The sequence below is a fragment of the Psammomys obesus genome, unplaced genomic scaffold, assembly GCF_907164565.1.
Source record: "Psammomys obesus unplaced genomic scaffold, mPsaObe1.curated_primary_1811, whole genome shotgun sequence".
Lineage (NCBI taxonomy): Eukaryota > Metazoa > Chordata > Mammalia > Rodentia > Muridae > Psammomys > Psammomys obesus.
Genome location: NW_026585797.1, coordinates 22939377 through 22951921, shown reverse-complemented (window position 1 = coordinate 22951921; position 12545 = coordinate 22939377). Strand labels below are relative to the sequence as shown.

At 38.4% G+C, this 12545-nt stretch overlaps 1 protein-coding gene across 6 annotated transcripts in view; it reads right to left on the bottom strand.

Moving 5' to 3' along the window:
- Ptprk (protein tyrosine phosphatase receptor type K) overlaps nt 1-12545 on the bottom strand; it is a 519217-nt gene that overhangs the window by 321482 nt on the left and 185190 nt on the right. For all 6 annotated transcript variants that reach the window (XM_055599324.1, XM_055599319.1, XM_055599321.1 and 3 more), the window contains exon 3: nt 6936-7207. In XM_055599324.1, coding sequence (XP_055455299.1) covers nt 6936-7207 — 272 coding nt within the window. The remainder of the gene's footprint in view (nt 1-6935; nt 7208-12545) is intronic.

Genomic DNA, 12545 nt, shown 5'->3' with positions numbered 1-12545 from the left:
TGAGTTTAAGGTGATGAAGAAATGGCTCCTATTATTGAGATGGTTTCTAATCAGTGCTGGGAGCTGGGAGCAATTACTTTAAAGACTAAGAATGAAAGCAAATTTAGAGCATGCACATAGACTCAACCACAAAGAGTGTGTGGGTCTCTTGACAAAAACTGATTTTTGTTTATAAAATGAAAATTGATTTACTGAATCTACATTGAAAAAATATTAATGACTAAAAATATTACAAATCTTACTCTCTTCAGAGAAATTCAGTAATGCAAACCAGGGTTAATTATAACTAAATGCAGAAATAATATAAAGCAGCTATTTTATAACAGAATATGCTGTTACTTATGGTTGGTTGGATGGATGGATGGATGGATGGATTGATGGATGGATGGTTAGTTGGTTGGTTGGCTGGGGAATGAGCTAGCTGGTTAGTTGGCCATTTGGTTGGTTGATCAGCTGGCTGATTAGTTGTTGGCTGGTTGAGGGGTAAGTTAGCTGCTTCACTGGTAGTTTGCTTGTTCACTGATCTGGGAGGGTTAGTCAGTGAACCAGCTAGCCAGCTGCTATTTGTTTTGGGGGAGTTGGCTGTGTAGTTATTACCTAGTAGTTTGATTGTTTGGTCAGTTGGTTGATGAGTTATCTGTTTGGCTGGTTTGTTGGTTGGTTGGTTGGTTGGTTGGTTGGTTGGTTGGATCGTTGGTTGACCATTTCTGATAAAGGTCTCCATAAGAGCACAGGCTGCTTCCTTAAATAATGATACTCCTACTTCAACCTCTAAAACATTAGTTTTTTAAATGCTATTGGGCCTGCCTTATAATGACAATATTAAGAATGTCTTTTGAAAATGAAAACTAGACTGCTATAAGTTGTCCACTAAATTTTATGAATAGATATTTATAATCCTTACAATGGTGTTCATAGTCTAACATTTTTGTATTAGGCATTGTAGCACGCTATATAATTAAAGTCTATTTTTTATCTGAAGGAAAAGTAGACCGAAGCTTCCATATCTATTTTTGTCATATTTTCTTCCTAAACTGTTTAATGAAATACTTAAAATATTTACACTAAAATACATAATTGTATCTTTTTACCTTTCTAATATAGTCTGTGGAATGAAACTGAAATATTCACTGTACAAAAGTTAAACTTTAGACAAAAGCTCAACAACATTTAATTTTGTTTTTCCTTTGCAAATCCATTATTTCTGTCGTATACTACATGCAGATGAAAATAAGAAAAATTAGCCTTTGAAAATGACAATACACAAAGCAGACGTTCGATTTCTTTGTACTGGAAATTGAAAATCACAGACTCATTCTAGCTAACTATACAGTATTAGCTCAGACAACAGCTGAAAGGGGAATTAATTTGAAGTTGATGCATGTTTTTTTTTAATCTATAATATGGAACTGAATTAATAAAGATGGAGCAGTGTCCGAAACATCAGAAAGCTGATGAGAAGAAAATGATCCTCACGTTTTCGTACCTGCCCACATTGTTTCATATTGCTGTGTAAAGACTGCCTCAATCAATGAAGGCTAAACAATTAGTAACCACATAAGCAAAACAAAACGTGTCTTGTCTCAGATCCAGCTAACCAAACTGAAACTGCAAGAATCTGAGCAACCAAAGAATTTGCCTCTCGTCCGTGCTCCAGGGAGCACTTCTTTCCCCATGAGGGAAATTCATAAGGTGAGGAAAAAGTCATCTATAGAACCACGTCTGTTTCTCCTTAATAGTCATTCTTTTTCAATCAGTTCTTTAAAAGGAATTGGATTAATCTCATGGCAAGAGTCCTCAAAACAGTCAGTGGCTCCCTGTGTAGCTTAGGATGTCATGGCAACTCCCGAGGCTCTCAACAGAAGCAGGTATGGCTGAGCAGAGGGTCATGCTGTATGCATACAATTATCTTGTGGTTAAATGCAGAGCTCCTGTTCATTTGTCTATGTTTGTTTAAATGAGCACGCATTCATCAACAAATCAATACAGAGTCCAACATCAAAGAAGAGGAGGCATTCTGTAATAAAAGCAAATTGCCTCAGGAAGCAGGGAGAAGTCACACTCCGAAGTTTTAGAAAAACAATGACTATAATAACATGGGAGGCTTTCCAACCACATTCGGACTGTCTTAAAGGCAGCACAGGGAACTACGGAAGTGCTAAGACTGACAGCAAACATCCACTTTAAAATGAATCTAGCATACCGATAAGCAAATTGTTGTCCCTATAAGAATGAGCTACAGTGACCCTGTTGAGCCCTTATAGTTGCCATTACCAAGAGAAGTCTATGTGAGTGGTTAAATTTAATAGTTACTGAGTAGGGCAAAGTCCAAACTTTTAGCAGCCAGACTAAATGACTAAAGAGGACAATGTGGAATAATTCTGGCCCTCCGTTAACTAATCAGAAACCTGGTCCACCTAGGAAGGTAAAAATACATTTACTTTGCATTTTGTACAATGGTAAAATAAAAATGGTATGAACATTCGAGCAGATCTACCCACGGCGGCACTCTACACATGAGAGTCAACCCCCCCCCCCTTTCTGCCTGAAGTTCATCAATACATTGTCACGCAGCCTATACTTCACGCAACTTTACATGTCTATCTTCAATACATAAGGACACTAGAAATGTGCCTTGCTCCACCACAGGTAGATACGCTTTCAGTTCTGACGTGTGTTTCCGTGGGAGCCACAAACCACAAATATGAACAGCTTGAGAAATATGACATGGTACATTAGGAAGCAGAATATTCATCTGTGTGCAATTCGCAGTGGTTATTGCTGTTACTACATATTGTTAGGATTACTTTGCCAGGGAATACGGCCATTCCCCTTTCCTGAGCTTGCTGCCTTGTTAAGTTGGTATATCATTTTCTTCATCAGTGGAAGGGACTAGTAACAAGCCCCCCCTTCCTCCCACTGAAAGAAACCCTTTCCCTGATACAGTCTAGAGAACTCTTCTTCTAACCCAGAGCACTGCCATTTGCCCACCCTTACCTACAAAATGAATGAGAAATGCAAATGAGGTGAGAAGTCCCTGCCAGTGTGGAAGATGCTGACAGCGATTAACAAATGGACAAAACCAGTAAACACAGCTCAGTATTTACAGCACTGAGACAGAGTCACAGTGCTTGGACTCTGCAACTTTAACATGTATGTATATGTACTTTATATACATGTAGTTTATTGTAGATACTCTATAACATACTATAATGTTACCTCTACAAGATATATCTAAGGTGAACCCAGTATAGACAGATAGGGACTGATAAAAATTGGAGTTCTAAGAAGTATGGCAGAGGCTGCACACCCCTGGACCTCTAAAGAACCGCTGGCAGCGGGTTCGTCCTGCCTCCATAGCCATCCTTTAGAGGCTGTTGATTCACGTGTGGTCTCACTTGACTTAAGTCACAATCTTTTTAGATCCCAAACGGACGGGATCTCTGATATCTGGACTGTGGCAGTCTCTCCACTGCCAAAATATCAGCTCAGTACATGTGAACACCATTCTCAAAGGGACGCAGGGTCTCCTGTCCGTTCTTTCATGCTTTCCAATCTGAAAAGAAAAGGTGGACAAAATGGATCTCAGGAGGTCTGTACTCGTTTCTCCTGGAATGACCAGGAAAGGCACTTGTTAGATTGTAACATTTCAAATCCTGGCCAAAGCCCTGTATTGTTCACCACAGATCATTTTTTGAGATTAAAGACGTGCCCCGCAAGTTAATGGAAAGCAACAAATTGAGTCTCCACTAATAGTTTTGCAAGATATGTACATCAGCTGGCTGCCTCATTTAGTGATAACTTCACAGTTCAGTAGGAAAATAATGGGTTTAATACCTAAGCAGAACTCCCTTCCCACACACAAGACAGCACCAATTTCCAGAGTGAAGAATGTTACTGTCTTAGAAATGTCGTAGATCTGTAGTTACAAAGTAATCATAGATAGATCATATTTCCAAAAAAAGTCTCTGTGAGGTTTTTTGGTTTTGTTTTGTTTTGTTTTTATTTATTTGGCAATCAGTTGATGAATCTTCCGTACTACCTTGAAGCCTTGAATATGCCACAGCATCTTTCTATCACGACACAAAAAGTAAAGGTAAATACGGTAATTTCTATCAGTGTGCTTGAAGACAACTACTGTCCTGAAGACAGATGCACACCAGCTTCTTATACAGTACTGTGCTACTATGATGACTGCCAAAATATAAAATTCATATCTGCTTTTTCCATTCAACAATGGAGAGCGTGTACTCTGCATTTTTCTACTTAAGCTGGCTAGAATGTAATCACAGTTTGCCATTCTTCTGTAGCCACTATTTCATGAAATGGACCAGCCGTGAAGATTAAGGATGGGAAGAACAAGTGGATTTCTATATGAACTGTTTAAAATAAGATGAAGGAATGAAACACAATCCAATGGGTCACCTCAAGGGTATAGTTTTTCCAGAACCTCAAGATACCTCTTCCTAGTAAATCTAATATTTTTTTTTAAATGACACATTTGAAGGTTTCAGCTAAATCATTTGCTGATTTAGGCAATAATGCATTCCTTTTTCTTTCTCTAGGAAAAAGGTTTTCTTTCTCACTTTTTTTCTAAAAATACTTTCATTTTTTTTCAAATATAAAAAAGGTCTGGTATCTTAAGTAACTCACTGAAAGGCTTAAATATTCCTTGGTTTCCTTCCTATTTTTCATTCCTAATTTTTAAAGATTCAAACTATAGGAGGCTGGGGAAATGGCTCAGTGGTTGAGAACACTGACTGGTCTTCCAGAGGACCTGGGTTCATGTCCCAGCTCCCACATGGGCAGCTCATAACTGTAGTTTTTCCCCCGGGAGATCTGACACCCTCACACAAACATACATGCAATCAAAACACCAATGTACATAAAATGAAAATAAATTAAAAAATTTTCAAACTACAGCTCAGCTGGCCTTGAATTTACAGAGCAATCCTCATTATCAGGTTCCTGAACACCAGAATAACCTCTAGGAGCTATCAAACTCAATTTGGGGAGGTTTGCTCCCAGAGAACAAACTGTTTAAGTCCCAAGCTGGAAGGCAAGTCTAGTTAGCTTTTTTTTTTTTTTTTTTTTAGATATTTTTATTTTATGTTTCTAAGTGTTTTGCCTGTATGCGTGTATATGTTCTGTGTGTTCTCTGCCTGGTGCTTGCAGAGTCCAGAAGAGGCCTCTGGATCCCCTGGAACTGGAGTTGTGTATGATTATGAGCTGCCTTGTGGGTTTTGGGAACTGAGCCCAGGCCCTCTGCAAGAGCAGTAAGCACTCCTAACCTCCAAGCCATAGTTAGCGTTTTGTACCACAATGAGGTGGTCCATTTCATACAAAAGACCAGAAATCAATCATGTAAATCTCTCCAAGAGGAATCTCACACCTGGCCTCTGATAATCAGTACTAATAGCCATTTGTGTCTTCTCAAATGGAGACTGTCAATAGCTTAAGTAACCTATCAAAACTGCACAGGTACAAATAGTTATCTGTATAAATAAAACGATTAAAAGACCAATCAAGAAGTTTATTTAAAGTTGGGTGCATGACTAAAAATGCCTGTTATTCTTCCTTATTTCTGAAGTTTTAGAGGGGAAGGAAGAATGGCGGAGGTAAAAGAAGTGATTTACCGCTTGATAAATCACAGTGAGACTTTGTTAAGCTCCCATGACAGATACCCATGCAACAGGGATACTGATAGTACATACTAAGAACATAAGGTGACGGCAGTCACCAATGCACCAAAGTCGCAAGCACGTCCACTCATCTACAGTCACTGCTCTAACAGAAGCTTGATACACACGCACATTCATGCACACTCGTATGCATACACGTCTCCACCCAGCACCCACCCAGTATGCAGTCTGTAGGATGCTGTAGGTCCTCAAAAGCAGATGCTTTCCCAGCAAAGAGGAACACATTTCTATTAAGCAACAACGGAAGTCGCTAGCACCTAATGAAATGTGCTCAAACTTCCACCAGACATGCATCCTGAAAACGAGGACCGTTAACTTTTCACCGGGCCCATGATGCAGGTGACGGTGAAACTCAAAAAACCGAGAAAGGGAATGCACTGTTGTTTTGTAGCTAATGAGTAACAACCATACAGAAAGGCGTCCCTTTTGAAATACTTGAATGAAATAATCATACTACCGGATGGTTTGGAATACGCTGGTACGTAAATATACTCTCATTAGCTCTATAATAAACCATGAAGAGGTAGATCTTCCTAAAGGTTTAAACTTCACATCTAACATAAGCTCTGAGTTCTTACAAAAGATCATGTATTTATAGGCATTAAGCCTGAAAGCCTGTGTGATGTCTTCAAGCTGGTACGTGGACTTCTTTCCTAAACTCAATCACAGGACACTAAAGTGGGAATTAACATTACTTATCCTGTCTTCTAATCATAATCAGATGAAGCCTTCCAAGAAAAATCTTCCAAAGGCTTTTATAGACAACCTATCTTTTTTGTTTGATTTTTTTTTTAAATATTCCATTAAGAAGAAGAATCAAATGCTACCACCTCAAGACAGCATATTTCACAAAACTCTTATCTCCTGTTCATTTCTAAAATGTTATTGTCAGGAAATCAGTAAGCCAATCCAGTCAGAATACTGCAGTCTAATGGGAAAAAAAAAAAAACAAAACTATTTCTTCCTGCACAGAGACATAGAAATATGTGCATCAAAATCAGAAGTAAGTAGCCCTCTGCCAAGCAGACAACAAACTGTTTTCTATGCATGAAAATATTTTCTCTACTTAGAAGGTTCTGCAGCAACGTATTCAAACTCCTCCTCAAGAATGAGGAGTTGAGAAACAAGAAAGAGGGGCCCTACCACTGCAGGACCAGTATTTATATCTATATTTTCCACATATAAAGAGACCCAGTCCATGAAAGCACAAGCCACAAAATCCCAGACAGTTACCTGGTATTCATTGGGCCAAAAGGTGCTCACTGCTAGCTCAGCCCGAAGCCAGTCTCTACCCGTGTGTCCAGTCACATTCCAAATTGGATTTGCAAGTGGTCCTTTATTCACCCTAACTAGGATGTTCAAAGTGCCAGGGTTCAACCCCTTCTGGCTGTATAACAGATAGCTGAAATCAATGCAGTGAGTGTCATTCTCCTTCATAGTAGGCAGCTGAAGTCGGGCTTTTTCTCCAGGATCATGATTTGAGGAGTCCACAACCATATAGGAACCTGAAATGACATTACAAATAACAGAGCTAAGAAAGCTGATGAGCCAAAGAGAGCCTACAACTATAAACAGATACTACACCATGAAAACATTAAATTTTAAAATTTAATGTTGACTGTAAAAAAATATCAGCCAAGATATTATGTGAATCCATTTCTTACTATCTTTGCACAGACTAGACACACGAATTGATTCTTCTCTACAGGTTGTAATTAAACCTGTTTTATAACTTAGAAAACTGAGGCATCATTACTGACTTGGCGTAATATGGTAGACCAGCAGGAGCCCGATTCTAGTTCAAACTCTCTAAAATTTTTCCAGTCCTACCAAACTGCAAGTTTCTGAAAAATAAAACTGATAAACTTATTGGTCTGATATGCACAGAAAATACTTTCTTCTTTTTCTTTCTCCCTCAACAAGAATGTTAAGGCAGAGAAATGGAAGACTGCGGGAAGTGAAGTATCTTCCAACTTCAAATACCAACATTTTTGTTTTTTCAAGTCACATGCCTTTTTTCAGTTTCTAACTACTGAGAAAAACAAGTCATGGGGTGAGAATACTTTGTAGAGTGAGTATGAGGGCTACTATTCAACTTTTCTTTTTACATTTTAAAAATTTTTGTGTCTGTACATGTAGGTACATGTATGCCAGGGCACGTGGGTGAAGTCAGAAGGCACTTGAGGGAGTCAGTATTCTCCTTCCAGTACATGGGACCTAGAAATCAGGGTCAGGTCTCACACCAGGTATCAAGCTCTTTTACCCACTGAGCCAACCTGCTGGCTCTAAAGCACAGCTTTTCTAAAGCTGACTCTAATACATAGTTGATGCACTACGGTCTCAAAATGTCAGCTCATTGACATTAACTCTGAACCCAATCTGCAATGACCACCATGCTCTTCTAAAGCTTCAAAACCAAGCATGAAGGCACTTTGACTGAGGAACTTTTCTTGCCCTCTCTCCCTGAAATGCAGAACTAATCTTCTCTATTCTATTCTGATATATAGCTTACACAATGATATACTAAAAGCTCAATGACTACGGGTCTACATATCTCGATTAATATACAAGCTGGAGTTCAAAACATCTCAGAAAGAAAGGCTTCAACTATATAAGAAATCAAATTTCCAGCCTGTACAATTCCCACTGGAGAGGACCTTCGTGATCCCCAGCTTTATGACAATGTTTTCTAGTTCTTCAGTACAGTCAAGTACAGAATACACATACTATATTAATAGTAATTCCTGTTATTGTTTACTTGTGTTTCCCAGTGTTCATGTTCTCTTATAAGCTGAAGTTACTTTTTAACTTGATTCTCACAGACAGTACATTAATAGAATAAAAAAAAAATCATCTGTGTATTCTTGAAAACATTTAACAAAAAGGAAAAAAAAGAAAAAAGAAAAGAAAATCCAGGATATCCTGGATCCCTACCTAATTTTTGGAAAAAGAATGTTTTATTCATGGCTATTCTCACTTTCTTAACATCAATAACTAAGTTCTCAAACTGTCTTTCTGATTCACCAATTTGCATTAGACAAATGCAAATGACCAGGCCTGAGATCCTAGAAAAGCTATACATCATTGCTGGCCTGTTTCTCCACTGATAGAGCATTTTACAAGTAAATTATGTATCTATTTCTACAAGTTTAGCTTCTGACTACCAATTTCAAAATGCAGAACTCAAAAGACTTATTAGCTTCCTAATAGTAATTTTCTTCTATCATAAAATAAAGTTTGGAGTAAAATACGCTTTGTGTCACATTTTTAAAGTGCATTATATTTACCATTAAGACCATTTAGCAATTTTCAGCCATTTGCATTTTAAGCTACAACCATTTTCTTATTAAAGGAATGGAGTGAACAAACGCTACTCATCATTAGTCTGTACCAATTTGATCATTAGAAAGACGAAAAGTCATGAAATAAAAGCTTAGCCTAACTATTTCAGCATTTTAGTGGCACTCAACACAGGTTAAATAATGAAGAAAATTAGTGCTGATAACTCACTTCTGTGGAATGGTTGGGATAAATAGTCTTATTTACACGGAGCCCTACATGGCCCCGTTGGCTGAGTTCTATGCATTAATAATGCACATACTGAGCAGTTCTGCGAAGGAGGAAACGAGCAGAAACAACTGCATGCCCCATCTATTGACTTGATACAGTGGCAATTTACACAGCTGGCTGCAGTCTAGCTGAGCCTGGAACACAGACTTTCCTCCAACAACCTAAATGTAGCCAACAAAGTGTTCTTACCAACTTCCAAAGACTGCTTCCACAATCTCTGGGAACAATTGGCCCTCTATACTTACAGTCTGAAAATTTTACATACCTACATCCCTCACTATTGGTGTTAAAAAAATCAAAACTTATTTACTGTTTTATGGTTCCTTCAGTTTCAAGTTAAGTGTTCAGTAGTGTTTTATGAAAGCTCAGATATCTGAAGGAGTAATATTGTCAAGTCACACATATCTGGTAATGTTTCTCTAATTGTAACTTTTTAATGTGGGGTTAATATTCTTCATGGTTGCATGAGCAAAGAGTTCTCCAATTCGTCACTGGAGGAAAAGCACTAAAACTTACGAGTTTGCATTATTTTTAAGTAGTGCAACTTTTTGGAGAATAATCCAGCAATAAGAAGGAAAATCTTGAAAGACATATGTGCCCACTAACTCAAAATTAACAAATGTGCACTAGAAAAAGGCATATATAAATGAACAAAGATGCAACTGAAAAGGTAACATCTCATATTGATTAGAATAGAAAAAAAAGAATTCTAAATATTCAATAATATACAATTAATAGTTTTGGACAATGAGTTTGATTAACAATGATGTGGTCATTAAGAATATCATTTAAATCAGACTTTGGTAGGTATTCGTATTATAGTGGGTGAAAGTATGCAGGATATAAAATAATAGATCTGCCAACCCTGTGACAAAACACCTATGAAGATCAACTAAAGGGAGGAAAGATTTATTTTGGCTCATGGTTTCAAAGGTTTCATTCCTCTTGGTGTCACCACCTTTGGCAGAAAGAGTATAAAAGAGCTATTGCTGACTGAGACCAAGAACAAAATACATGTCTAAGAGAACACTGTCCGTAAACCCCACCCTAACCTGGCCCTACCCCAAAATAATTCACACAACAAGGACATCAAGGGACCAATCAATCAAAGCTCTCATAGTCCAGACATGTTCCCAAGCCCCACCCTTCAACATGCTGCCATGGGAACCAAGCCACCATAGCGAGCATCTTTGAAATTATTTTATAAAGCACATTTATAAGTAACTTCTTCCATGCACATTTACTTTTACACACTCACACATGAACACTGAGACTGGAAAAATAAAAGACACAGAGCCAAATGCTGAGTGTAGTAACAGTGGAGCAGAAACTGTCTTGACATTTTCGCCTATTTACATGTTCTGAATCTTTTAAAAGAAGCCATAAATGCCATCATCATGAATCAAAGAGTAATAGATATTTAACACAAGCTACTGGCTACTTAAAAGGTCCTCACTGCCACAAAAAAGCAAGTCTTTTATTCACAAACAACACTGTCTAATGCATAGGTGCGCTATATCAATGGACCTATATTAAGAACATTTTACCTTTAAGTTACACTTTTAACGTTATCACTACTTGTGATTATCACACTGAGAAGAAAGATACAAATTCCTCCCATGCCTTACCCAAAACTCTTCTGTGTATATATGAAATGGTATATATACTTTTAGACTTTGGTATGCCAACATAGTTATTTCACTAGCTGGTTATTCACAATACTTATGATTCCTTAAAAATTAAGGGATAAACTTAGAAGCCACATATTTGCAACTTCTTGGCTCAAAGTGCTTGGATCATTTACCCCTTCACTCCTTACACAGATCCCCTTTCCTACTATGACACGCCTATCGAGAATTTTTTTCTCTTCACAGAAAATACTTTCTCTCCCAGAACAGGCTCATGGTTTCTGCATTTTTTTTTTATTCTAGTGCTTAATTATATATGTGGTGTTTTTATGGACATTTTAATTAAGTGCCATGGGGATTCTTTCTAAGGGCCTCCCTCCTTCAAGACAGTAATAATAAGGAGAAGCAACAACATAGCACAGAAAGCAAAGGTGCTCCCTACAAGCCTGATGACCTGAGTTCAACGGCAGAACTCATAAGGTGGAAATAGAAGACTGACTACTACTAGCTGTGCTCTGGCTGACACGTGTGTGCATTTGCATGCACACCTGCACACATATGCACACAAACACACAAATCTATTCCATTAAAAAAAAAGATAGCATTCTCTCGCATGACCAATCTATCCTAAGGGTGAAGTCACATGGTACAAAATGTAGAAAATAATACACATGAGAAGATAAGATCTTTCCAACATTCCACAAAGAACCTTAGAATAACCTAGTGACCGTGGGGGTGGGGGTCAGTGGGGAAAGGGAGAGATGACTATTTAGCTCAGCTTTTCTTAAAGAAGGTTTGGATGAGCTCCTTGGGCTGGACTGGGTCCACAGCTGCAAAAGAAGCAAGGAAAATCACTGTGAAAGAGAATGTGAGATGTGGGGCATTCAGAATGCCAAAGTGAAGTGGGCACCAGCAAAGAGAGATGCCACAGGTGGCGACCAGGCCACACTTTCGGCTGGAAGCTACTGAGTCACTCGGGGTTTCTTCCACATAGCACAACCAGCTGTGCAGCGTCCACAAGAGAAAAAGAAGAGGAGCCTGTTCTCGCAGGAAAGGGGTCACTTCCCTGATTCAAAAAGTCTAGTCTCTGCCTTCTCCTGAGGAAAGCGCCATGCCAACTATGAATGAGAAATGAGCCACAGGAGAGATAACAAACCATACGGGTGGAATTCTGGAGCCATAAACTACTGATATGGGCAAACCCAACAAGTGTACATGTAGAAGCACATGGTATTCATTGAAATGTTTTAAATAATACCTATAATTGATTGTTTTGGTGACTGACTGGATGACAAGGTGGTCATGCCCCACACTGTAAAAACAATAAAATCAAACCTGTATTTGGAATTGATTTAGGCCGTTCTGAGAAACAAAATCTTGATGGAATAATACAAGGTTTGAAGGTGTGAACCTAACAGTTTTTATTAGAGTCACACTGCTCCATATAGTAACACATGTATATAAAAGTCCTGCTTTAAGTATGGCTCCTCAGTGTTTTCGTTTCAGGGTGCATATACACTGTCAATGTACTGAGGTTACCTGGCTCAGTGGGTAAAAGACCTTGCCACACAAGCCTGAAGACTAACCTTCAGTTCCCAGAGCCCACACAAGGATGGACGGAGGAAAACAAACTCCACCCAGTTTT